Raw genomic sequence first — 27,154 nt, forward strand, 5'->3', positions numbered from 1 at the left:
AGGCCAGCGCCTTCCAAGCGAGGGACGGGGCCCCGGGGCGCTCCCGCCTCTGAGGGCGGCCGGGCCGGGCGCAGGCTGCAGCGGCAGAGAGAGAGGTGTTCCTCGGGGGAGGGTGTGGTTTTGTGGTGCCGCAACTGGCCCCGGCACGCAGCTGTGCTGCAGCGGGGGTTTTCTTTACCAAAAGATGGCACTCTTACATTGCGATTAGTGAATGTATTGGAAGCAATGTAGTCTTCCTCACACCAGAAAGAACAGCTGGGGGGGGGGGGGGGGGGGGGGGGGGAAAAATATAGAAAACTTTCCTCCTCCAGGAAAAGAAGCAGAAATGTAAAATGTTGGGATAATTAAATGGTAAATATTAAATTAAACTTACTAAGTGCCTGGTACTTGTTCCTTATAAAAACTTAGTGTTGTGAAATGCAGAAAAGATACTAAAATACATATTTTTCTAGATTTGGTCTCCTAGATATTTACAAGTGTGACCTGAAAACAAAGCTTTTGGTTTTCATTTATTGTTCATTGTGGAGATCCCTTTAAATTCCCTATGAAACTTTTGCTGGACATCCAAGTTATATTCCCTCTTCCTGGATGAAAGGAATTTTGTTTATTGGCCTGTGGGGGGTACTGATCCCAGCTATGATCAGTTTGTTGTTGTTTCTTTTTTTTTTTGTGGAAGAAGCATGTAAACATGTTAACAGAGGTACCTTTGTAAAGGTTGAGATCAGAGTTACTAATTTGGTGGTGCTGTAATGCAGATGTGTTAAAAGATTAATATATCTGTATCCTTTTGGGATGTTCTTTGACCTGTCATCAGGAAAACTCATGCCTGATGGCTTGACTGTATGAACAAATTTCAGTTCTTTAGAAGTTGCCATTTGTCAGCTTCTCCATGATAACTCTGTGTGCCTCTGTTTCAGCAAACAGAGCAATTTGAATTAGCTTCACCTGCAGTAAAAGGTGTCTTAATTTAAGTTACCTTACTGGATAGTAAGCCCATGTTAACTGTGTTTGCTGCTACCCTGGGATAGCTGTCCCAAAGGTGATTCGATTGTTTTTCCAGTCCTTACGGGCATAACCGATGGCCTGGCCAACCTGAACACTTGCTGGAGTTTATCTGCTAGTCTTGTTCATCGCTACCTTCAAAGGACATACCCTCATCTGCACTATGGAAAGCTGGGAAGCCAGAATAGTACTGTTGTATTCTGCTGTTGTACTGATCATTGTGATCACTGCAGCAGTTCAAAAGTGTGAACTCAACTCACTCAACTCTCACACCTGTAACTTTTATGATAAGGAGTGACCTCAGAGGGCCAGTTATGATAGCTGACTGAAGAAGAGTTACTCCTAGTAATAACCAAATAATAACCTTGGTAATAACCAAGCTGGCAGCAGGAAGGAGTTAGATTTTAATAAATCATGTTTGACTGATGTCCTTCCGTTTCTGGCCTACTAGCTTATTACAAAGTAGGCTCTTTCATGTGCCATACTTGCCAGTTGTAACTTGTCATCACAGTTCCTGTGCAGCTCGTGTCTGTGTTTGTTTTATTCGTGGTTTTGTATCTTTGTGAGCTGAGAAGTAATTTTGTGATGGGAAGAAGCAGAGGGGACTATCTGAATTCTATGTGGAATTCATGAATTGTATCTCTTCAAATACACTACATTTTTAATAAATGTATTCGGTTGGCATCAGAAATGGTATTTAATGGTAAAGCAACTTCTAATGCTCAAGTTGTTCCTTAACTGTATGGGGAGATGGAAAGTTCGATTTGGAATCATAAAGATCTTCTGAGTAGATTAAGAGGAAATACTTGACTGGGTTTAAAAAACGTTGCCTACTCTCTCAGCCTAACTTTTTCAATGCCTCTGGAAAAAATGTTACTGTCTAAATAAAGCGCTGTTTAATGGTGAGCTGATGTATCAGAATGATAGTTTTTATAACTAAAAAAGTAAATTCAATTTTAAAACGTGTAATTGCCTGTGGTTTCTTTTGACATCTGGATACTTTTGTTTGAAAGTGTCTTTTATGTTGGTCATTACCCTTGTTTGAGCTCCGTGTGAAAGCCCCTACTCTATGCTGAATCCTCCTTATGCAGTGTTCTGGCAAACTCTTCCAAAACACAACATGAATTTCCTAAAGGAAAGTCTTCAGAAGACTCCAGTGCTGAAAAGATAATGTCAGAGATTTTGTTGGAAGGAGAAGATAGTCACCAGGTTTTTTCTTCCTTCCCTAAGCCTTACTCTTATGAGATGGAGGTACTGCTTTAGGACAGGGCTTTGATGTTTGTTTTAATATACAAAACTAGGCCTTTCTAGAAATCTCCCTGACTCTTTCGCAGAGATACAGGAGAACAGTCATATTTATGCAGAATTTGTGCAACTGTATAACTGAGTTTATAAAGACTTGCTATGGGGTAGTTGGAATGCTCCTCAGTTATTAATTAGTTAAGCTTAGACTTTGTCCTAGCTTTATGAAAGAATGTTCACTATTTGAACTTTTAATCAACAGCAGTTGGCTTGGAGGGATTCAAGAATGCTGCAGTGTTACGGCAGAGTGGCCCTGCAGTCCTTGTTCTGCAGAGAAGGCTGGAGACTCATCTTCAGGTATTTTTTTATGTGAAGGGAAATATTTCTTAGAGTTACTCTATAAATTTATGGATAAACACTTAAAGGAAAAAAAACCCTCTAGCTGTTGCGTCTCAGATGCTCCTCTAATTTGTTACTTTGATTCTCTTCTAGGAAGGTCTTGGTGGGGTTAGACTATAGTATGGGGTGTGGGGAAATGTGTGTGACTTCTTTGCTGTCAAGGAAACATCTCTGACTTGAGACAGTACAAATATTCTAAGAAATATGTCACTCTTTAGTAACATTTGTATAATACACAACAAGCTAATAGGAGTGTATAGCATTTAATATTGTACAGAATAAAGACAAATGTGGTGATGGCCATTTGTAGAACGTGGTTTAATATATTCAGGTTTTATTGAAAACCAGGGTTTAGCTTGTGGAAAAAGTTCATTCAGCATAATCTCAAGCTTCATCAGTCCTCCTTGTCTTGGTGTTTACATCATAATACTAATATGAACACAGTTTGGGGGGGAGGGTTATGTGTTTATATTTCTTGGTCTTTGTAAAAAATCAAAACCCCAAATTGCCAGTTGGCACCAGAACAAGTGCTTTCTCTCTGATATATTCTAACTATAAATTCTGTAACGCACACACACAGTCAAGAAGTGCTGCACTTGTTTTGCAATGTTTGTGTTTGGTGCGTGATATCTGAAGGTAAGTTTGTGGCATATATAGCCTACAAACTTTTAGAATGGTTAAAGTTCATAAAGAAAAGGTGTTTTATGAAATGTACAGGTCATATTAGTAAGTTTTAATTTGTTCAGTTTTATGGGTATTACTACTTCATGGGTTTTGTAATACTTGGCCGAGTTCTGATGTTATCAGCATAGGACAGAATTTAATAAGGAAAGGGTGGGTGATCTAGTATGGGGACTGCCTCCACAAAAGGAATTATAATAGTAAATATTTAAGTGAAGCAGCTTCATCATGAAAAGTGGCTTTGTGCATATTGAACAGCTCATAGCTCATTCTCCTGGAGAAATGCAGGTGTTTCTGCATTTCTGGTTGTTCTAGAATACAAGGTGAGCAGAATACAAAATGCAAATACGAAATCCCTCAATCCAGCACATCTTGAAAACCTTGGAAGAATTCCGGAAAGTCATGAATGAAAGTGGATGTGACCTTGTCTACATCAGAAATAATTTTCTAATCCTTTCTTTGCCTTATTATAGTTCTGAAATATCCCTTAATTTCTCACAGAATAGCTTTATTCTTTGTACTTACTTGGTTTTTTACAAATTCTTTTTTATTGAATAGAGGCTACCAAATGTTCTCTAACAGAAAAATGTGATACAAGCGCTATTTACTTTCCTGTTAAATTCAAGACTTGTACTGTAAAGTATAAAAAAGAATCACAGTACTTTGTAGCTGATAAGAATGTCCATGTAAACTTACTTGGGGATTATTTCTGTATCATCTGTGACAATGTAACTCAATTAGGAGCAAAGTCTGTATTGCAAGGTGAAAAACTCCCAGTAATCTGCAATGATATTTTAATAGTTTTTTACTTCACTCTGAGAGGCCTTAAAGGCTCATTTGCATACATGAACAAAATGCTGCATTTGACTCACAAATGAGGTTTAAACTCTCTGGGGAATATTCAGAAGCTTGCCTGATCACACAGGCACAGCTTTCTAAGAGATGTATCTGTGTGGGCTGATCTGAGCAGCTCAGTGGAACCAGTCTGCTCCAGGGCAGTGACAGGAGAGGTTCACAATAGGAACATGCACCTCTCTGGAATGCCTCGTTTATTCTGTATTTTGAGTTGCCCTTTTTCCCTCTCTGAAAAAAAATCTCACTTGGCGGGAGGAAGAAACTCTAGGTTTTTCCTTCTTCCTTTTTCACTCTGGCACTGTGAGTCAGAACAATAATAGAGCCGCCCATCTCCCTTGCTTGTTGCTTTTACAGATGACTCGGTGTTGCAGCTTGTTCCTCTCTCCACCAGCAAAAGGTGTGGACTAATCCAAGAGATTATCCTTAGAGAATTTTGCTAGAGACTTGACTCTCTGTGGTTGACAATTGTAATCAATGACCTTTTTATTTAGAATCATACTATATTTTCCCCAAGTCTTACCATAGCATCTTGAGTTTTGATCAATTTTTCTTTTTGATGGGGATGGGTTTAAACTAGTGCTTGTTCAGAGATCTCTTTAGTACCCCTACGCGGTCATACACAGTCAATGCATGCATTATGTAACTAACTGTAAAGTCCTCTTCTGTGCTAGACTTCAGAAGACTTTTTAAATAAGTGTTTTGCTCTTGTGAAAAAGAACAGGGAATGTCCAAAATTACTTAATACGTCTCTGCAGTTGTTAGTACACTGCAGTTAACACATGGTTACTCTCTGGGCAGCCTAGAAAAAGCACTCCCTTCCAAACTGTTCATACCTTCTAAAAAGTACTACAGCAGGATAGGTATTCTTGGAAGCTTAGGTGTTTAAGATTGGTCTGAGCCAAAGATACAGTCAATTTTTCAATGAACTAGTTAGTAGATGAGGTGTGTGTGGGGTTAACCCTAGCAGCTGCACATCATGAAAATACGGTGACAAATTACAAAATAAGGACTGTATGGCTTATGAGCTATATAAAAAGGTCAGATTACAATTGTTTTAATTTTTATGAAGCCACTTCATTTAAAATATATTGAAGAATATCACACTTATATTTTATGTGTGTTATGTAAGAGAGTTACACTTGTCTATACATTAGGATTTTATTTTTTTTTAAATGACAAGTACTGAAAAGTCTGAGTTTTTACCCTACCTTTTCTTGAGAAAAGAATAAAAAAACAGGAAAGGAATTAATATAATAGTATTGCTTAAAGAAGAAAGAAAAAAAAAAAAGTCCAAACCTAAATCTCTATTCTTACAGCTTTTGGCTCTGATTTTGAAGACAAACCATCATTCTTTTGGAGTTTGTCTATGTACAGATTTCAGTCTTACTCCTTGTTATGAGAAAGGTACTTAGAATATAGGCCAAATATTTCTGACTCACAAAAGTCAGAATTTTTGTTGATTATTATTAATGGTATTTTTCACTTCTAAGTAGTAAGCATGGACAAATGAACACAGCTTTCCTTTTTTATTTGAGACACTTAGCAAAAATGCTGAAATATCAAACATTTCCTCAGTAGCTACAATATTGCCACTATGTACAAAATATTTGATAAATGTAGTACACATATAAAAATACAGTATGCATTACATATATACAGTACAATGTGCAAAACATATGGCATTCAAACATATGGAATTGATTTTAGGGGTGCAAACAGCAAATACAAAGGCATCATGGTTTTTTAGAGAAAGGCAATACATAAACTGACGCCCTGATTGCCATAATTTGCATTTAGTAAAGTAGTGCTTAAATGAAGAGGGCCCTAGAGACAGATGTCTATCTTCCTCTTTTCACAAAATGAGATGCTAAGACATAATTATGACTATGAAAATAAGAAGAGAAACACCTACTAGGGTTAGCGTTATTTCTACTGCAAGCAGTTCTGTGAAGAAAAATCCTATCTGGAAGAAAGCCTGTGCTATTACTTAATACAAATTTTTCAAACAACAAAACCAAATCTGTACTGTTAAACATCAAAAACAGCTTTGAAAATATCTACATCCTTAATTTTAAAAAAGTATGGATAATACTTTTGGGGATTTAATTTCCTATGCTTCAAAATACAAAGTGCCTCCTTTGGCAATATAAATGGCAATGCTTTGGTTCCTGTTTAAATGTTTATATTATTATAATTTATTTTAGACTGTCTTTTGAATATCTGAGCTGTATTTTTTATAAAAATAGTGTGATTATATAGTTATTAACCATTCCCTGCTTTTTATTGAGAATTTGCTCTCATAGCTAGAATGGCTTTTTTGGCTAGATTTCTACAAATACATTTATGCACTTTTAACTTAAAAAGTCTTTATATTCAGTATTGGACACTACAGAATGATGTAGGTGTCTCTTTTTTGCACTTTATATTTATTCCTAGCAAACTGGTATAAAAGGAATATTTGAGATTACTTCAGGTTTTAATGGATGCTCTTTATTGGCCGTGTATATACTATATGCAACTCCATTCCACGTATCTCACATAAAAAAAACATCAGTAGGATGGTCTAGAAGTCATCAAAAGGCAATTTAATAGACCGCAATATAAAGAGTTTTAACAGAACGTTTGCTGGAGATAAGTGGAAGAAAATTTTTTTCCAGTTTTAATAGAATTTGCTTTAAGTTTATAATACACTGAAGATGCCATCCAAATAATAATAATTGTTTACATTGGTGAGCTTTACTGTGTTTTGATTACATAATGCCCTTCCAGTTAAATGTATCCTGTGATTGCATTTTCTCTGCCTTGAAAGCAGTTCAGCAGCTTGTGCTTGGTTTCCACTTAACGGTGCCTACGCTTTTCAGGCATCTGAATGTTTGAGATTACGTAACATAAAAGTTTAATATTGACACTTCTATTCTGATCACCTGCTTCCTTGAACAGAACTCCTGTTGGTGAATTTCGAAATACCTTGGAAAGAAATTTCAGTATTAAGTAGTGATTATTTCTAAAAGCTGTGGCCTCAGCTTTTTAAAGGTCTGATTCTGCAAGCCCACATTGCTGGATTAGACTCTACACTTCTGTAGAGAACAACTGCCATAAATTCATTTTATTCTTGGAGAGAACTGCTAAATTTTTGACAATGATTTCTTAACTATTTATAATGTTAAACAAAATTTTGCCTGTAAACTTACTTTCCTTAACTGATGCTGAATGGCACTAAAAGTGCATAACAAATACCATTCCTGTATTAAACGCAGGATGTGACTCCTCTTGATTAACATTAGCGTTGTAAAACATATGTCTGAGCTCTCTGTGTCTAGAAGTGTGAACACCAACTTGTGATTTTCACACTGATAAAATGGTATTCTTACTTTGAAGGATCTACTAACAACACATTTGATAGGATGTGTTCTGTTAGTGTATTGCAGCCATTAAATGGCAAATTTAGTGCCAGTGCATTCCTTTGTAACTGTTCTCTTAATGAGAAATATATTCAGTTCTGTACAGTCAAACTGCACAGCCATGATTAAATTTCTAAGATGTAACGTATTTGTGTTATTACAAAAATCGTCATGTAAAACATGCACACACAAAAGTCTAAGCAAAACCTATTTCTGCCATAACAGGCATATATAACTATGGCGAATAGATCACATTTCAGAACAAAGTCTAAAGCAAACCATTATATATAAGGTTTAATACACATAATTCTGAAATGTACAAAAATGTAATCACAATTAAAAACTAAAATGATCCCTTAATTTTTTAATAATATTATATTCTTTCTTTTTTTTTTGCAAATAGACTTTTAGAGTAGAAAGCTATACTGTACTGATAACAACACATCTCAACTGTTTGGGTTTATTTCTGCACATAGATTCCTATGGATTAGTTAACATTCTACACTGCCAATAAGGATAGTTCTGTAGCAAGATGACTTTGCCAGTTTTAAGCTCTATTTACATGCACATCAAAAATGACAGTACAGTTGCTCTAGGTTAATTTGTCCTCTAAAAATTAATTTACTTGCCTCTTATTTAATGAGAAGGCAGGGTCAAAAGGGTAACTCTAACCACACACATGTGGTATGATGTCTGGTGTATCACACGTAATAAATTGACAGTACTGCAGAACACTAAATTTCATTCAAAGTTGTTTCTATCGGACCAAGAGTCCTCAATTCTTATTCTCGTAACAGCTGAGGGCACTTAGTATCTCAGAGTATTAGCTCCCAAGATAATATGATGAAAAGGAATGCAAAAAGTTGAATGTATTTGTTCAATGTTATTGAAGAGTCCCACACCATCAAAATTTAAGGCAGACAGTCCACGTGTAGTATTGTACTCAAGTATTGTAGGCACAGCAAGAAGGAATAAGGAAATATGTCTTTCAACTTCATCTTTTGTTGTGAAAATCTCCATAGATTGTTTTTCTGTACTTAGTTTCAGATTAAAGTAAATCCTGGCCTGTAGAACTAGTGAAGATATATAATGATTTAAAGTGCTGATAACTGATATGATGCAAACATAGGATGCCAGTTTAAACCCTGAATCAATGACACAATCCACTATTTTATCTGAAGCCAATGGAATTCTGTAATATAGTAAACCAGACTGCCTTGTATATCTGGAGACACAAATTTGCAGTTAATTCCACAACTTTTTCCTGACAAAAATATGTTTTTTAATGTTAACATGATTTTTTTTTTTTAAATGTGATACAGGTTGCTAAATAGTTAACAGCTACTTTCTCTTTTCATTATGCCTTTGATACATATTCATTACTCCAAGAAGTTAAGCAAAAGCTTCAGGGCATTTTTTCATTAGTCCCTACAAAACTTTATTTTTGAAGGTTGGTGGCAAGGAAGGAAGTCTGCAATGAGATCAGTTTTCAGACTAGAAAAAAATATCATGTTTCCGTTGTTCAGGAAATAGGGGACTGTTTCCTTTTATCTTAATTTAGGAATTCCCTAATAGGAAATAATTGCAATTCTATGTTTTATTATCAGCCTACGTCATCTATGGCAACATTTAAGAGCTATTACCTGAGAGAAAACCATAGAATTACAAAGTATTTTACTTCTATTTGCATTCTTTTGTTTGTTTTTCCAACTGCTTTCATAATAGACTCGGGAAAAAAACAACTAAGGACTTTAAAAAAATAATAAATAATATTTTCATGTGCTGTGAGGTAAGAGCTTAATTTTTGCTATTATCTGTTTCAGGTATGAAATGTGCCTTCTTATCACAAAACAGTACATCCTGATACGGTTTATTAGCCTTTTATAGGTTTTCCGTAAGCGTGTGCTATTTAGGATTCTCACTGAGCAGCTTCTCTGTTTAGCTTCCCTGATGTTATGTAGTGGTAGACAAAGCTGTTTAACAGATAAAGTATTCATTAAGAAATGATAGCTGTCCTGTCAGTACTGTCCCCTGCAACTCGGTCTGATCCTACAAACATCTGTTATTGAGGGCATTGGGACTATTCTTCCATAGATGCTTGCAGGATCATAGTGCACAACAGCATTAACTAAACTTTTCTACTTCCTCAAACTGTTCTAATATGCTGAGATACTGGATTCAATGATCTAACAAATATCCTCAAACACGAAGTAAATTAGGATATTTATTATTTCCTTTATAGTAATCTCTTGTTTGAGGACCACTGTTCCCCTCTGTTCACAAAAATAAGCTATACAAAGTTAAAGAGTATACAAATAACTGTCTGATATACACATTAAAATCTAGCTATTAAATCCAGAGCATTGCTATACAAAATTCAGTGTTCTCAATGTTACCTGGCGTAGCTACAGTGGATTTCTCGCAGTTACACTTAATGTCCCTTTGGATGGAAGTTAAATTCTTCCCTCATGATTAAAGAATGGGGGAATAGTTTTAAAACCCACAAAACCAAAATATAAAAACAACTTGAACAAATTAAGAGACTAGATATATGACATTTCACTGAACCAGCCAGTGCTTCTACTTGCCTTTGCCCTCACAATTCATTTTGAACCTGGCTCAGGCTATCCACAGGAACAATGAAGTGCAGTGATACCTCACCCTCCCCCAAACATTTGCTCACTGTGTCAATACAGACAGTTGAAATCTCACTTTTTTTTCTCTAAGTTTAGCCATGTTGTGTTGCTCATTTAAGCATTACAAAGTCAGAGACATAACTTTCTTAAATATTTGTGATGGATTTACCTTGGGGTACTTCTAATCAGTAAGTACAATCATCCTTTCTTGACTTGTGAAATACAGCTTTCAGAGGGCCCTGATCTGCATTACTCATAGGAGCATAAAGTAATTCACTGTTGTAAACTTGAAAACCAACAAGGAATTAGCTTCAAGCATTTGTTCTTCCGAACATTACTGTCTTAATTTATCTTAACTGCAATCAGAATGGTATAATAATGGACCTCTGCTGTAATGAGACTTCTCATTGGCTATAGCTTAATCCCAGTGCAACTGTAGATCTTGTGGATCTAGAAAGTCAGTGGAAAACATGCTGGGGGCAGTAGAACTGAGAGGAGTGAGTCCAGATGAGGAGCTGGGCATTGTAATGTCTAGCCATTCCATATTGTCCAAATTTGTATCGGGAAGGTCAAGAGACAGACAAGAATTGTTAGTGGTAAACTGCGGGTCGGATGTTTCCATGGGTGAATGAGAGTGATCTAAAATGCTGGAGTGATTAAGCAGATCGTTCTGGAGGTCTTCAATTAAAGAAAATGACTCTCTGTCCTCATTACTGCTTGTCAGCTGAGGAATTTCATTACCTGATGGTAAAGTTCCATCCAAGAGGGCTTCAAGTTGGTTTTCCAGACTTATAGACAAGCTGGTGGTTGGTTCTAAGGACACAGGAGGAGGGGCCATTTGGATTTGTGGTGGTGGGCGGGATATCACTGTATTCACTGGCATTGTAGTGATGTTGGCTGTTACTGGTCTCATTTTAGAAATGGGAGATGGTTCCTCCTTTATTGGAAGGGAAATCTCTGTAATAAAAAGAACCCCACTATTGAATTCAGAAAAGATAATGACATATATCCTCAGGCTTACAACTTCCACCCCTTTTTTGCCCACTTTAAGATGCATCCACCGTGAACTCAATGGAGTAAGAGTAATTTTGCTGTTCTGGTAATACAAACACTACATGCATCAGACTACATCAGATACTCTATGAACAACAAAGTATTTTAGAAGAAGTTCCAGAGTTCTGCTTTCAGTAATACTTTAGCCAATTAGAATATTTGTATTGATGAAAAAGGGAACAATTTTCTAGATGTTAGCTTTACCTCCTTCATGTTTATAGTTCTTCTGACTAATTAGAATAATTATGCAACCAACACATCTCCTCATTTAGAGAGGAGTACCTGAACCAATTTTCAGTTCCATCCCTGTTTAGTACTGTGTCCACCTTGATGAATTAAGAGTCTAAGAGATCAATTGATGTGATTAGGATGCATTTGTTCCTGATTCTAGAATCTAAAACTACTCTTCTGTCAAAAAGTTCCATGTAAGATAGTGGCAGTAACAATAAAAGGAAATAAAGCAAAGTAAGTTCCAATAAATTCTTATATGTGAATGGAGTCCAAAAATAAGATTAAACAGACCAGAATATGCAAATAAATCCTCTAGCACAGATGATGTTTCTGCCATCAAAAATATACCTGAGAATAGATTTTGCACCAGTTTTCCAAGCAAAAACCACATTCTTAAAACCTGTAAGAGCATCTATTGAAATGATTGCTTAGTAAAAAGCAAAGCATTACTAAGCAGACCCTCTCACTCTCTTGAAGTACATTAATAAACTAAACATTTCTCAGTGTAGAACTCGCTTACATAAGTGCAAGAGTCCTGATCATCTTTGTGAAAAATGAAGTAAAGCATTCAGGGAATGTTTGGTTGTTTATGGCAACTTCATAAATATGGAGCAGTTGTTACCTTTAAGATCAAACAGGTTTAGTAATGTAACACTCAAAGCAAATATTTAAGTAAGCACACCAATGTTTCCTACATCTCTGTTCCAGAGGTAGAACTTCTTCGAAGTACCCATGCAGTATTTTAATAAAAGCACTGAAAGCATTTTTCAATGTAGCTTGAGTTGTTCACTGCACAGGTCACTTATCTCAGTCTGTCACTGTCTACTCCATTTTCTTCACCTGACTTTGCAATCTGCTTTGAAAAAGAGAAAATACTTTGATGTTTAGAATATGGCTAAAATCTTCTAATAGCCTACAATCAGTTACTTACGTCCTGGCATTCACTGCCAGTGACAGTAGTATAAAACATTAAGTTAATTGAATTGCTTGGCACCAGAACGTTTCCCAGTATTGGAATGGCTTCTTAGTCTACAAAGCCTAATTATGCCTGAAAGCCTCCTTTTACTGCAAAGCTACTTTGCATATTACTTCAGTTATTTCAGTTCCTTTCTGATAGCTCCCTTATTTTAACTCACATAGAAAGTTGTAATTCATTAATGTGTCTATGTAGTTCATACATACTTTTTCCAGTAATGTATCTTTGATGTTTAGAGTTGATAATACATGGTTATATTTAATGAAATTTTAGTATCAATATGCTTTCAAACTCTTACCTTATTCTATTTTTTGTATAATTTCAATATACATTATATAGACTTGCTCAACTTTTCCAATTTTGATAAAATACGTCTATGCTAACCTAAGGTGTTATTTTAATCGTTTGAATGCTGTGTGGATGATTGCAAAGGTCTGCTTGGGCTAATTTACAAGCAGAGAAGTTCCACAGCAGGTTGACTGTATGCGTTTTGGTAAATGTTTTCTTTAATAGATAATTATTGCAAACTTTCAGAAATACTAGTTTCATCCAGGCTGGATAGCTTCTACCTCCTCTCCCTGGAAGAATTCTTTCCTTTGATTATAGCATTGAGTTTTTATTATTAGGTTTTAAATCACTACATCACACAGATGTCAATTAGCTTACCTCCACTCTTGATGAGAATATCAAAAAGATCATCCATCTGCTGACTGTGTGCACTGGAAATCTGTAGGGCGTGAGAAAAGGGTTATTCTTTTTCATGTAGTATTTTTTCCTATGCTCATGAATCCTAGCTTGTCTCAATAGTACGTAAGTACTAACCTATGATCAAGACTAAAATTCTTCATATGAAACTGTCAATCTAGAAAACAGGGAAATAGTTTGGCGAGACACTTGTAATCCCTGTGGTCGGTTTCAGTACAAAGGAATAGAGAAAAAAATCTGAAAAGCAAGACAAAGATTTCATGAAGGCAACCTAGAAGAGAGGTACAGAAAACTAGGGATAAGAAGGAGAATTACTAACCCTGTTTCATAGCAGGGTAAGTATCTGGAATAACTGCAGGGCTTTGGGGGTGCACCCTGAACTGCTTTCTCTCAGAGGTACCCTGCGAATAGCTATCATGTAAGATGCATTTTGTTAGGTACCTTTTTTTTTTTTTGTTTCCAATTTGAGGATTCATGTCCTTTTCTTTTTTAAAGGGGGGGAAGCTTTCATCAACTGTTTATCTGTTTGTTTTAAACAGCTATCTCCTGAATATCTGAACCTTAAGCAAAAGGTAAGAAAACCCCCACAAACCCGTTCTTTCAAAAACTGTCTAGGAAAAGTGGAGACTTTTATGATGGTCTCAAAACAGCATTTTAAAACATTGGTTATACTCCAGAGATGGGAAGTAATTTGCCATCAGGAGATCTAGCTCCTGAAAAGAGGCCAGTGGGGAGGCACTATGCTACCTGGTAGCGATAGTTGCGTAAGAAGATCTGTGTGCCTTCACTGTGAGGATGTCTCACACATGCCAAGAACATACAAAATGGCATTAGATACCCATGCTTCTGCCTGAGTGTCTGCCACCACAAAACCAGCAACCAATACTAAGTCGCTACAAAGTTTTATCTTTTGGGATAGTTCTGAAATGCATTAAGTTAGGGATGCTCATTAGTTTTGTTTACAACTTTCCTCCAACATGAAGGGTATCATGGTAAACTGACAAAGCACTACGTAGGATTATTAATCAAGCTCACTAGATATAGACTCTTCCGAAGCAAGCACCTCTGCTCGTGTATATTTATGTTTGCCTAAGTGTGTATAAACACACACACATTCTCAAGTTTACTCACTTTGGAAAACATATTTTTCTCTTTTAAGTCTGAAGTTTGGGTATCATACATCCTTGAAACAAGTCAGCTGAAGGCTAGTTATTGTTAAGTAGCAATAGCAGCATTATCCCAATTACATGTATCACCAACTGGATACTGTAAGACTTATTTACATGTCTGTTGCTTTAATAAAAAGAATCATGAAACAGGAGTCCTGTAGTTAAATACAGTTATGAAAATATTAACAGGGTATATTAGAAAATCTTGACACCAAACAAAAAACTACAATAAGCAATGGCTTTGATAATTCTAAAGAAAAAAAATGTTGTTAATAGACTAAACAGGAGAAAATAACTACCTCACGGTGCGATGTCTGAATATTGCGGGTCTGTTTTATGGCCTCTTCATAACGAGGAGGATCTTTTGTCTTGGATACTGTGTTGTTGAAGAGGGACTGTTGAACAATATAAGGCTGGGCTTGAGATGGAGAGCCAGGCTGCGTGAAATAACAAAATAATGACTAAACAATACGTTCTAGTGAATTCAAGATGTATCAAGTTCTACAGATTATTCTATTTTGTCATACCGATCTACATATTTACAAATAACAATAGCATAGGTAATCAGAGGGATAAAATAAATAGTTTTTCTCTCTTTCTCACACATACATACTTATATGCATTTTAAAATCTACAACACCTTCCTTCAGTGAACTGCAGTATGTACATAGTCACATGTTATTTAAGAATAGTAATATGAAACTGAACTTTATGGAACATTGTTGGGCTAATCTTACCTTATTAGGAGTAGCAGGTCCATTCTGCACAGAGGGAACCTGGTTACCACCAGTGTGAATGTTAGAGTTTGATGTTTTATTAATGAAAGATTGTGAAGGTGTTGTAACTGGTGCAGTCTGATAGGAAAATACTGTATTTGATGTGGTAGGTGGAAAAACCTGTAAAGGATTAATATATCAGTCTTAGGTTGTGGAGTTCTTTTTAAAATAATAACATTGGGTAAATGATATTAATACTTTTTTTTTTTTTTTAATACTTGCTTGCTTAAATTCCCTATTAAGGGAATGTTATTTGTACTGATTTTTCCCTCCAGTGGAATAATTTGTAAATCTAGAACAATTACTCTTTGAAAGAAACTTTGTGCTGTGACATGCTTTCATTCATCACTGATAACTAAAAATATTTTCCTCTGATTTTCCAGGAAGCATGAGAAAGTGTAATATAATTTTTCCAAAATACTTTCAGAAGAGTATAGAACAGTTTAATACAGTATGCATGATTTCCCCACCTAGTGGACAGTCAAAAAAATTAACTCATTTCTGGCCTGATACAAACTAGTATATGTATCCACACTTGTCCTATGCTGCCTGTTTTAAGACAGAATGGTTTGGTTTGTGCCATATAATTCTAATTTCTTTTAACTACAGATATCTATGAGTAGTGAGGGAGAGGCAAAAGATACAACTTATGAACTTGGGTATCAACTGTAAATTGGTTAGTGGTACATAAACTTTTTATTTCTTCAACTGATAGTCCATAGACTCATTGCAAATGATTCCAAGCAGTATCCTACTTCTCATATTTTTAAGTTAAAAGGAGAGGAAGAGGAGCTATGAATGTATGAGTGCATAAGACTGTTCTTCTAAATTCAGTATCACTCCCAGATACTTTTATGACAAAGGTGTCACAAATCTTAGATTGGGGATGGAGATAAAGCTAGGATAAGCTTTGTGGAGTACAGCCTGAATACCAAATTAAGTCTGCTGTGGGAGGGCTTAATACAGTTTTTGTTAGCCACCTGGATCATCTGTGTGAAAACTGTTGTACTTTCCAGGTGTCTACCACTGAGGTGAACGGCTGTGGAGATCTCTCCTTATTACTGAATGAATTCAAGAACAAGGGCCATGTGGTAGCTGGAATGTGAAGAGACTCCTCAAGTGTGTAGGAGAAAATAAATGGAATAACCAGCTGGTTTGCATAAAAATCTGAGCTACCTGAGAAAGTCTAGATGGATTCAAGGGAAACCGGTTCTGGGGAACAACTATTTATGAAGGCGATCACTATTAGGAAGACCAACTTCACTAAAAAGTGTTAAATGAATAAGTAGCATTACCCACTCACAGTTCATTAGCTCAATTAGCCTGCTGAAATATCCAAGTCTCATGAAATGCAAACAGCAGACAGGTAGATCTAATGCTGAATGCATGAAGACTGTCCTGATCTATTGTATCACATCAGTATTTTACATTCTGATGTAAGAAACAGTGCAATTATGCTGTCTCGTTTCCTGTGTAAAAGATGGCTGTAGATGTGTGAGAAAAACATCTGGGATAGGCAGGCTGTTCAGCTCCAGGGTAGCCAGATGCAGACTGAAGTCTGCTGGGAACTATGCGGTCTCCATGACAACTGATCGGAACAGGGGGAAAGACCGAAGATAAAATTCTTGGTTACCTCCTGCAATCATTTCAAGGAAATTCTAGACAGCAAAGGCAGCAAACCGCTAGTCTCTGGCACAAGTACATGCCTCAAGATGACTGGAAAATTTCTATATGGGACCTGTCAAATTAACAGGGTAAGATTAACCCCATACCAAATCTCAGAGAATCTGGATGAAATCTGCTTTTTGGATATATGTCAGTTTTGACTTCTGTAGGATAACCTCAGTGTCCATGAAATGAAACAGACTGAACAAGCAGTCTGAAGAGTGATGATGCTCATTTAGTTGTGCTCCCCTTTATTAACCAGCTGTTTAGAGAATGGCAGGGCATAATCATATATCTTCTAAGATAAATTTTTATCTGGAACAAGAGCCTTAGCAGAAGCAGATTAGAGGACACTGCACAGGTAGAAGCCCCAAACCACATCAGAACATGGGTTTTACGATGCACTTTTGTAAACTGAAATATAAACTCTGAAGGCTGAGATATTTTTTAACAGTTACATAACACACTGTAAAAATTACCCTCTTCATCTTGAAATTTCAGTTGTTTCTGAATTATCCTTTCCTTGGGGCGGGCTGAAAAACATCGTTCTTCTAAGTGATAGGAGCCTTGGAGTCGATAGCATTGATAAGGAAGCAATAAAGGTCCAAAACCAATCTCTGAGTTCCTAATAATAGAGGTCAAAGGAGGAGAAAGCCTTTTCTTTTGTGATGACTGATGCTGATGGGTTGATATCAGTTACTATATGAACACGACTGGATTGGCACTGCGATGAACATCTGTTTTGGAATGAGAAATTTCAGAGCTGATTGTTTTGGGTAGAGAAGAAGAGAAGGATCTCTCTCTGAATCATTCCCCGCATACCTCAGGAAGAGATGTATCATATGTATGATGGGCTTTTGCCTCACTGGAATGGCTATCCTCAATATCTAAGTCCGTAGCTTTCTTCGTAAGTAAGGATGAAATCAACACAGAAAGTACGAAAACTTAAAGGAACTCCTATAAAAGAATAAATCTCTGAAACCATAGGTGAAAGCTTTCTTTTAAGAACTGCCTACAAGAATTTTCCATTTTGAGCCAGTGGCAAATAAGAGAAACTGAATGGAATACCTGGCATACCACTTGCGCCAAGCATGAGGAAGAACGTAGCAAGAATAGTGCCATAAGAGTACCATTAAGATAAAAGTCTTTAGCCTTATGTATTTATTTGCAACTGAAAAATGAAGTCCTGCATGGACTAAAATTTTGGAAAGAGGAGTTACAAGCCCATTGTATCACACAGAAAAACACAATACAGAGATGTTAGATGACTTGATCATTTATATATGATGCAGATGACACACAAAAGATTCTAAAAGCACTGCCTAGAGTTAGATTACATAACTATTTATCACAATGCTTATTGCTATCCACAAACCTTTCTGATTTGTTGGGTCTGACCAAGTGCATGCTGCGTGATGGTATTTTGGTTTGATTGTGGAGTATGCATCTGAGGTGCTGTCTGGACCAGGCCAGAAGAAGAAATAGGAGCAGGTATTTGTGATGGGGTCTGTATTCCAGCTTGTGATTGAGCCTAGAGGATGAAGATAAAATATTTACATTATTCATATCTCATAGTAAATTACATCATGTAAAAATCTATTGCATAGATTATGCTGAATAGCAATAGCACATATTTTGGGAAGGATGAGCGTGAACTGTGTGTAGGAGACAAAATTTTTACTCTGTTTGGTACAGAGTTCCCAGCCAAAAGATGGTGTTTATTTTGCCAACAGAGTTTAAGAAAGATAAAGACAAACTGGAGAGGGTCCACTGGAGAGCAATGAAAATAGCAAGAGATAGAGACAGCATAACCAGTAAGAAAGGACTCTAAGAACTGGGTTTGAGTAACCAGAAAGACAAAACCGATGATGCAAGAAAAAGACTGTTTTTAAGAAGATCATAGTAGTTTTCAATGGCCGTTGAAAGGCAAGAAGCTGTCTAACCTCCGGAAAGACAATTTCAGCTAGTAGTGAAGTGGAATACCAGAACAAGCTGCTTAAGGTTGTCACAGAATTCTAGCAGGATTTTAGAACAATTTAGACAAAGCTCTGTCTGGGTGCGTAGCTACCAGGAATAGCTCTTGCGCTGTGGACTGTGGGGCCCATCCCCATCAAAATTTTACAGCCCTCATAAGTATTGCTAAATGTGATGGTGCACATGCTAGCACCAAAGCCTAGGCCCAAAACATGCTACAGCAGCCAAGTACATGCTGGAGTTGAAAGAATACTTTGCTGGCACAATAACCATGTGGATGGCAATGGAATTCATCTAGCTATGTCCCAATAATGCCACTGAGAAATATATGCTTAATTCTACCTGAGACCAACAGGTTAAACTGTTTCAGCTTGGTCAGGTTACTTGTATACCTCTTCATTTATAACCTATTTTGGTTTATGCTGTATTTATTCACTGTGATACTACCTATAATCAGCCAAGAAATAGTATTTGTGTAACCATGGTTTCTTTTTATAACTCCACTGGAGTTCTACAACCTAGCATTCACATTTTTAAATATAATGAGCCATCACCACATAAGGAAGTTCAAACACGCCTTTTGCAAACAGGTATACCTCAAAGTAAAGTACTGGGTTTGTAGCTCTCTATTACAATTTTGAGTTAACAAAATGGTGGTATATGCTGATACAAAACAAAACCAACTGTGCATGGAGGCAGTACATGGTAAGAAAATTACTTTTCAGGAAGGAGTATCTGGGAACAAAAGTTGCAAAGAAAGAAAGTACTAGAAGAAGTTATAGAGAGATTGGCTCTTTGGTTTTTCTACTCTTTTCTCTAAAGCAGAAACAGGCTAAGCCTGATTTTTAAGTTAAACTTACAAGCAGCACATTTACCTATTTATACTAAATTATGCAAACAGTGCCATGCAGTTTACATGATGAAAAAAAAAAAACCACCCTTACTTGCAACTTTATATTTCCAACTGGTAGCTGCACTGCAGTGGTAGAATTCGGTCCCTGGATAGATAGCGGAAGGAGCAGCTGTGCAGTTCCTTGGGTAGTTAGTAAAGCTTGAGGTTGGGCAACAACTGCAGTTTGCGGCTGCCTCTGTGGATTAACATAAAATTGAGAAATGGCATTCTGAGGTTCAGCTTTGGCCACAGGTATCTCCTGCTTGATAACAACTGCCTTTTTGGCAACTGGATTCTGGCCACTAGTATATACCGATTGTCCTAAAGAATGACTAGCTACAGGTACAGATTGACTTGTACTGGAGCAGTCAGTAAGAGCATTTTCATCTTTGACAGCAGCACTGAATTGCTTCTGTTCCAAAGCAGCTGAATTACCAGAAGCTTGAGACTGTTGCTGTTGCCCCCGTTTTTCAACCTCAAGTTGCATTTTCAGTACTTCCACAAGTTTTTGCTCTTGTTCCAGTTTCCTTTTGAGCTCTTCAATCTGCTTTTCTTTTTCTTGAAGCTTGCGGTCCTTTTCTGCTACATCAAGCTCCATGGTTGAGATGCTTCCACTACTGCGATTCTGATTATCATCACTTATATTTGCTCTTAGTGGTGAAGTACTTAAGAACTGGGATGGTGACATCATGGTTATAATTTCTGTGAAAGTATCTGCCATACTAGTATCATCTGTGCTTAGACTAGATTGTTCTGAAGGAGAGGGAGATACAGGCAAAGGAGAGCTAATGTTTTCAGTATTTACTACTTTGCAGCCAGGTCCAGTAGATGTTTTTTCTGGAGGAAAGCTGGATATTGTATTAGCCACTGGTTTATTTAGTGTTGCAACAGGAAATGCCACAGTCACTTCCCCAGTGTTACCTGTGGCCCCAGTAGAAGTGGTTACTGTAACAGAGCTACTAGTAGCAACCCCATTGTTGTTAAGATCTTGGTAGGGTTTCAGACGCTCAATAAGATCTGTTTTTGTTCCAGAGACTGGTAATCCCCTCAATTTCAACTCCATTTTAAGCTCTGCTACCTGAAATAAAATAAAGCATGATAGTAAAAGAAAAAAAAAATTAAAACTTACTTATATACATTCTACCTTATTATCTCATAGAAAGAAAAATTATTTTTCAGCATATTTGCTAGTTATTACACCTCTGGGTTCTGACGGCGTGCATGATCCATGAGCACATGTCCATGACCTGCTACTTGCTTTCACTGTTTAAGTGGCCAAAACCTTAGTAGTGTTCAGTTGTTGTACAATGAATAGTAGCAAAGTTATGCTGATTTTTCATAAATATTCAAAATGGGGAAATGAACGTACAGCTCCAATTCTGGGCTAAAAACTTCTGAAGCAAACCTGTAGATGATGGCAGCAGTGCAGATAAAAGCACTGAACACTAGCACACTGAACCCCTTTGTTACACTATCAAGACAGATCTATTTCTGAGAAATTTTATCAGGTCAGTTGGATGATTCAACAGACCCATCAAACACAAAAGGCGCTCTCTCTAATTAGCAACTGAACAGTTACAGCTATGTGCCATCTGGGTTTCTTTTACAAACATTAAAAACTATAAGCAGTCAAAATTAATCTAATTTCTGACAGAAAAATGTTCTCAATTTTCCAATAAGCTTACAGACAAAGTGAAGTGCAAATGTGTTGAGTCTAAATTAATTCTGTGCTTCAAAATATCAATTAAAAAAAGAACAGTCACAATGAATGGCTTCTGTTTATGATATACATACACCGCATCTAAATGTAGAGTGTTTGGGCTATATGTATGTTAGAACCAACTCTAAAAGAATAAAAGGTAGTGACCTCAGTAATATTTCAGTACTTTGCCAGTCTGGAATTTTAAATTATAGGTCTTCATGATTTGGAAATGATGAAAAGTTACAGCAATCCATTTGCATGACATCTCTAAGAACCACAGCAATTTTATGTTAAATAACTGTCTACCTAACGATGATTATCAGCTGTTTCCCCCAGTCCGGTATCCTCTACACTTGCTTGAGAGTGCATTCCAATTTTTCTGTTTTTCAACAATGCATTTCTGAATTCTTAATCAGAACTGTTTTAGATGATTCAGTGTTAAAACCACCACCAGCAGGTCTGCAAGTATGGCTTATGTTACTGTTACCATATTAGCAGGAATACCAATAAATTATGCAGAAATGCGTAACTGAACAGCTTTAATCACTGCAAAGCACAAATTCACACATCTTAAAATGTTGATAGTTAATATCTTGAAGTTTGAAAAGCTTATTTCAAACACTGTTGTTTGAATTGCATTTTATAGACTTGTTTCATATTAACAGATTGACTTTAACGACCATACATTACTGTCTTGAGAATCTGATTTTCCAAAACCTCTTTTTTTATCCCTTCAAGTCTAAAAAAAATACTCACTCCCATCCCTCAGAAACACAACAGCGTGGTGAAGGAAGGGAGAAATGAATAAACTGCCCACTAGATGTCCCTACTCCTCCGCTCAGGTTTGGCACATTCATGTAGTTGCTATTGAAAGAACCTGAATGTAAACCCCCACAAGTTTCTTCAGATTCATTTTCATTAGGTCCCTCACAGTATTAATTCCTGTTAATGTACTTCTGAAGGAAGAAAATCCTATGCAGTGTCTTCATATTACAGTTTAAACAGAGTTTACACAGTTAGATATAACTTCAAGAAGCTTTTATGAAATTTAGTGTTCATTTTCAGATGATGTGTTGAACTCTGGTAAGAAGATCTCTTATTTTCTATTCTTTTTTACTAGTGTTACTTCTGTGTTGGCTTTATAGCAGCGACCTTTCCAAGTATGTTATTATTAGGGCATCTTTTAATTTATACTGCTTAACTAAACCTCTTCGTTGATACACTAAAATTGTCATGAGGAAATTACTGTTCCAGAGTTTAAATCTGCCTGGGCTAAAACTTCACATGAAGTGCACCTCATAGTTTACCCAAGGTAGCTATGTACCTATACAATCTGTCTGAAATTCTTTTTCCTTTTCTAATTCTTTGGGAAAGAAATGTCATTTCTAGAACATATGCATGTGAGGAGGCTAAATCAACACAAATTTTTCAGTCCAGAAGAGTTGTGTATGAAAACTTTGACAATCTTGTTCTTAACAGTTAAGAGAAAAGTACAATTTTCATTGGTAAATAATATCCGGGCTTATTCTTGACAGTAACAGTTTCCAAATTATGACCTATAGTGATGCACAGGAATGGACAAATGCCTCTTTATTTTTTACCTTCAAGTCATCCAAGCTTGAAGGTAGAGGTCCTGGTTTCCGGCTAGGAATATTACTATTCTGTCTTGGTGAGCTGGCAGCTGATGTCGGTGTACTGTTGTTCAAAGTATTCAGTGGTGTACTCCCGTTGTTACTCTGTTTGTCATTCAGTGGCCTTCAAGTGATAAGAAAAAGGGAGACAATGATGTCAATGCTAAATATATTATGTTTTCAATCAAGAAGCTGTGATTCTGAATCTAGTGTCTATCAAGTTAATGAACAAATTAATTTTTTTACAAATACATATTTAACATAAAACATTACCATTAACTATTTTTAGTAAAACAGCACAGAAAATAAAACATAACAGAGAATGGTATGTTGATATTTTACTTTCTCTTCAGTTAAGTGTACTAATTTATGCTTCATAGTTTTTACTATTGTCATGGCATCCCTGAAGGATACTATGGACTGCAGAATCAGTTTATACAAATTAATCATCAGCTAGGGCAACTAGTTACTTTTTAATTTGACATCAATTAAAAAAACCCACAACATTGAACTCTATGTATCAACCCTACATACATGTCCAATGTTCATATATAGTAAGGACCAATGTCAAGGCAGTTTACTCTGAAGATGACGCATTTTTATCAGCTGTACTCATAAGAAGAATCTCATACAAGGATCTCAAAATAATTGTAAAAAATTTAAAAATGCCATACACTAGGTACCATAAGTCAGCTCTTTTATTTCGTTCGACTGATTTATGAAGAAACGTTTCTGAAATGTCAGTAAATGGACATAAGAAGCGTGGGTAAGCAGGCAGAAACATCTCTAGTCCAAATGTTAGGATACATGGTAATTATAAATATAACCACAGATGGTATCTTTAACTTTTCTAGCCGCACTTGCTGAGGAAAAATAATTCAGTGAAAACTCATTTTAAAAAAAACAAAAAAACAGCTGAAAGTCATTTGAATTTGGGGTTGTAACTGTGGCACGTTACACTGTAAGCACTTCTAGGAAAAGATTGGTCTTAGATGGTGAGAATGAAACTCTGCAGATAGTCAGCTTCTCATTCTGCTATAGGGTGCTGGGAACTCTTTGAAGATTTACTTTCTGACCGCTTCCACCTATAAATCAGTAAGTATACTTTTCACTGTTAGAAGTGCTGAAGATCAAACACTGATGAGGAACTCATATAAACATTAGAGATGAGGCTATAAACAATATACAAATTTCACCTTATTTAAAATGACTGTTTCTTCTTATTTGTAAACTGCAAAAATGTGGTCTGTGAAACTGATGTAAAAAGACAATAAAACCACAACAATAGCATGTGTCTTTGTAAAAGTCATCATCTCTAAGCTTCTCTCCTGCTCTGCCTACCTATGTCATATTTGAGTGAAAACAGTGTAAAAACTTTGCTTTTGCGTAAATGCTTTTGAGTTTCTAATATGCATCTGGTTGGAAAAAAATGCATCTGACAGGTATAAGGTTCTGTTTCCATGTCACGCAGAAATAACTAGGACCATTTAAAGGCTTATCAGACTTCAGGAGTATTTTAACAAGAGATCCACCTCATCACCTTGTTAAATGAGGCAAATAGTACCCACAGTGATGCACATTGCCATTTAAGTGTTCTTGGGTTCTGACTGTCTTAACATTTGGAAAACACATTTACTTCTAAAGCACGAAGTCTATAACTGATGTATATATCTTTTCTTTAAAGGACACAAACAATGCTTCACATACTTCAGTGGTGCAGGTAGAATTGTCTGGTAGTTGTAGTGTTGTTGCTGTTGGCTCAGGATCTGCAGCTGCAAAAACAGTTGCTGCTGTTGTAGCAGACGAGCATAGTTGGAGTCCATCTGTGGCTCATTTTTCTCACCTTTCTGATCAGGTGGAATATATTGATGATACTTCAATTTTTTCACCCTTGGCTTAGGTTCTTTACATTTCTTGCTCCGATGCTTATCATTTGGGTTCTTTGGGTGGCTTTGCTGTTTATGGAAAAGATTGAAACAACGATAACAGACACCTCATTTACAAGCAGTTTTGTAAGGTACAAAGATAAAGCATACAGGAGGGCGTTTACTGCAGAGTTGCTGAATACAATTATCTCTGCAAACCTGCCCAAAAGAATCACCTACCATCCTTGAAAAGTTAATGTACTCCAGCTGGCTTATACTGTGCACAAGAAGGGGTCATCAAATCACAGTTTGTGAATGTTTTTTTAATAGATGGCACAAATGAAGCTAAGGGATTCTGCTAGTCATGACCTGTCATTGCAAAGAGGCATTCTTAAACAGGTAAGTTCAAAGCCACTTAGCACTTTGTACAAGTAAAAGCTAGTATCTTAAAGTCTGTCTGTAAACACTTGCGGGTCAGAAGTACTTACAGGTCTGGATTAAAAGCATGGACAGACAGTCCTATAAATTACAGGATTACTCTTATGAAACTTTCAGCAGTGTCCTTATTAGCAATACCTGTGCATGTGGTAAAATTCTCTTCCTTTATGAGCTCTTTGAAATTATTTTGAGTGAAAAGTTGAAGGCAGTTACCTAGACATATAGAAGGTATCAAAACAGAAATCCTGTGTTGATCCATGCACATTTATCACACAGATAGCCTGTTTTGAGGGATATCTGAATTTGTCATTAAGGTCCTGCATTAAGTAAGCTGGTGTAAGTCCAGTGATTTCACTGGATATAGCCAAATTTATACTAGAAATAGACTATTAGAGGTCATCCTTGTAAATTTAACCAAGAATTAATTTCATGTAGTTAGGTAGAATTCTACATGCATATAACCGTTACACAGCTGAAGACCTTTTGGCAAAGTTGCTGAAATGAAGTATTACAGACATCTTCTAACACAAACCCCTCTCTAATTGTATTTGAAGAAGTTTTCCATGCTGCTGCTAGGTCAGTGCAGAAAAGAGAATTGAGTATGTTCTTCTGATATTCAAATACAAGGATACAGTAACTTCTCTCATGCTGTGTGTTCTGCTTATACAATAAATGAACTAAGAAAATAGCTGCAGAAAAGGAGGAATGCTGTTCACCAGTTTGCCTACAGGTAGACTATGAATGCGGTTGCCCCTGTTCCCATTAAATTATTCTCCATATAAAACTAGATTAGAAAAGATTAATTTCACCAATGGAAAGTAGAAACTCAATATTGCAAAAATCTAGTCCTTATTTCTTAAAAAATTCCATAGCGATGTAATGCAGAATTCTGCTTGAAAACTTTTGTCAGCTGTACTGTAAGGACCTCTTGAAATAATGAGCCAGTCCCTGCAAGTGTTAATGGTTGATCTTAGCATACAAAAGCTTTCAGTCAACAATCCAGTATGTTCTCCTGAACACTAATAAAAGTTGTTGTTAGTTATAGGCACTATAACGTTACTTGTGTATTTTTTCATTAAATATAGCATTGGAAAAGGACATAGATTAAGAACATAGTCCTCAGATACCATTATTACAGACACCTACCTTTACTAATGTTGGCCCAGGCTTTGCTGCAGATACAGTATTTGTGGTCAGGGTGGTTGTAGCCGTAGAACGTGTAACATGCTGTTCGATTGTAGAGGGAGTTTTGAGAAATTCAGGAACTGGAGAGGTTAAAGGTGGATACTAGTATTAAAAAAAAATATAAGGAAAGAGAGAAACATTAAAAACATCCAGCATCTGAATAATTGAAAAAATGTGAAAAGGTTAAGACAATTTACTATCATGTCAAATTCACAAAATATTTTTAGGAGGAATGGCAAAAACAGGAGACCCTGGTGTACACTTTGGCACACTTCAAATATAGCAAATAAGAAACTGGTTTCTTACCTTGACTTCTTAGTTTGCATTTTAACTACTGCATGTAAATGTATCCAAAATCTGTTTTTACTAATACAGGATTTACTTCTAGTTTCACCAAAGCAAAGCAGTAATTGATTTTAGTATCAATTTTTGGAGTATATAATAATAAATATTTTCCCAACATTAACATTTTTCTTAATTATTATTGTTTTTTCTGCAGATAAAAAGAATGATAATCAAAAAGGATTTATAACAACATACAAAAAAAGCCCTCAGGAAGGGCTTTGTTTTCATAACCTTTACACCGTTGTGTTAATTTGCAGAATTCTTTTCTCCTTTTAACATACATGAAAACAAATAAAGAAATATAATGAAAACATTTTCTTTCTTTCTTACA

General features: G+C 36.3%; 1 protein-coding gene and 1 long non-coding RNA gene across 7 annotated transcripts in view; one reads left to right on the plus strand and one right to left on the minus strand.

Annotated features, from left to right (window-relative positions):
- Positions 1-2,541: 2,541 nt before the first annotated feature.
- Positions 2,542-27,097, plus strand: LOC103917575. The gene is made up of 3 exons (XR_663635.1): positions 2,542-2,601; positions 25,186-25,254; positions 26,978-27,097. It is a non-coding gene; the product is annotated as an uncharacterized LOC103917575 (long non-coding RNA).
- The window catches only part of MKL2 (MKL/myocardin-like 2), an 80,883-nt gene continuing 61,694 nt past the window's right edge, over positions 7,966-27,154 (minus strand). For 3 of the 6 annotated variants that reach the window (XM_009324748.1, XM_009324751.1, XM_009324750.1), the window contains 9 exons: positions 26,440-26,580; positions 24,698-24,945; positions 22,961-23,114; positions 19,710-20,735; positions 18,167-18,322; positions 15,088-15,246; positions 14,650-14,787; positions 13,143-13,203; positions 7,966-11,173 (listed from right to left, as the gene is read on the minus strand). In XM_009324748.1, the coding sequence (XP_009323023.1) occupies positions 10,635-11,173; positions 13,143-13,203; positions 14,650-14,787; positions 15,088-15,246; positions 18,167-18,322; positions 19,710-20,735; positions 22,961-23,114; positions 24,698-24,945; positions 26,440-26,580 (2,622 nt within the window). In that variant the 3' untranslated portion in view covers positions 7,966-10,634. The remainder of the gene's footprint in view (positions 11,174-13,142; positions 13,204-14,649; positions 14,788-15,087; positions 15,247-18,166; positions 18,323-19,709; positions 20,736-22,960; positions 23,115-24,697; positions 24,946-26,439; positions 26,581-27,154) is intronic. The other 3 variants (XM_009324752.1, XM_009324754.1, XM_009324753.1) reach the window with 2 other exon arrangements.

The sequence above is a fragment of the Pygoscelis adeliae genome, unplaced genomic scaffold (assembly GCF_000699105.1).
Source record: "Pygoscelis adeliae isolate BGI_AS28 unplaced genomic scaffold, ASM69910v1 Scaffold85, whole genome shotgun sequence".
Classification (NCBI taxonomy): domain Eukaryota; kingdom Metazoa; phylum Chordata; class Aves; order Sphenisciformes; family Spheniscidae; genus Pygoscelis; species Pygoscelis adeliae.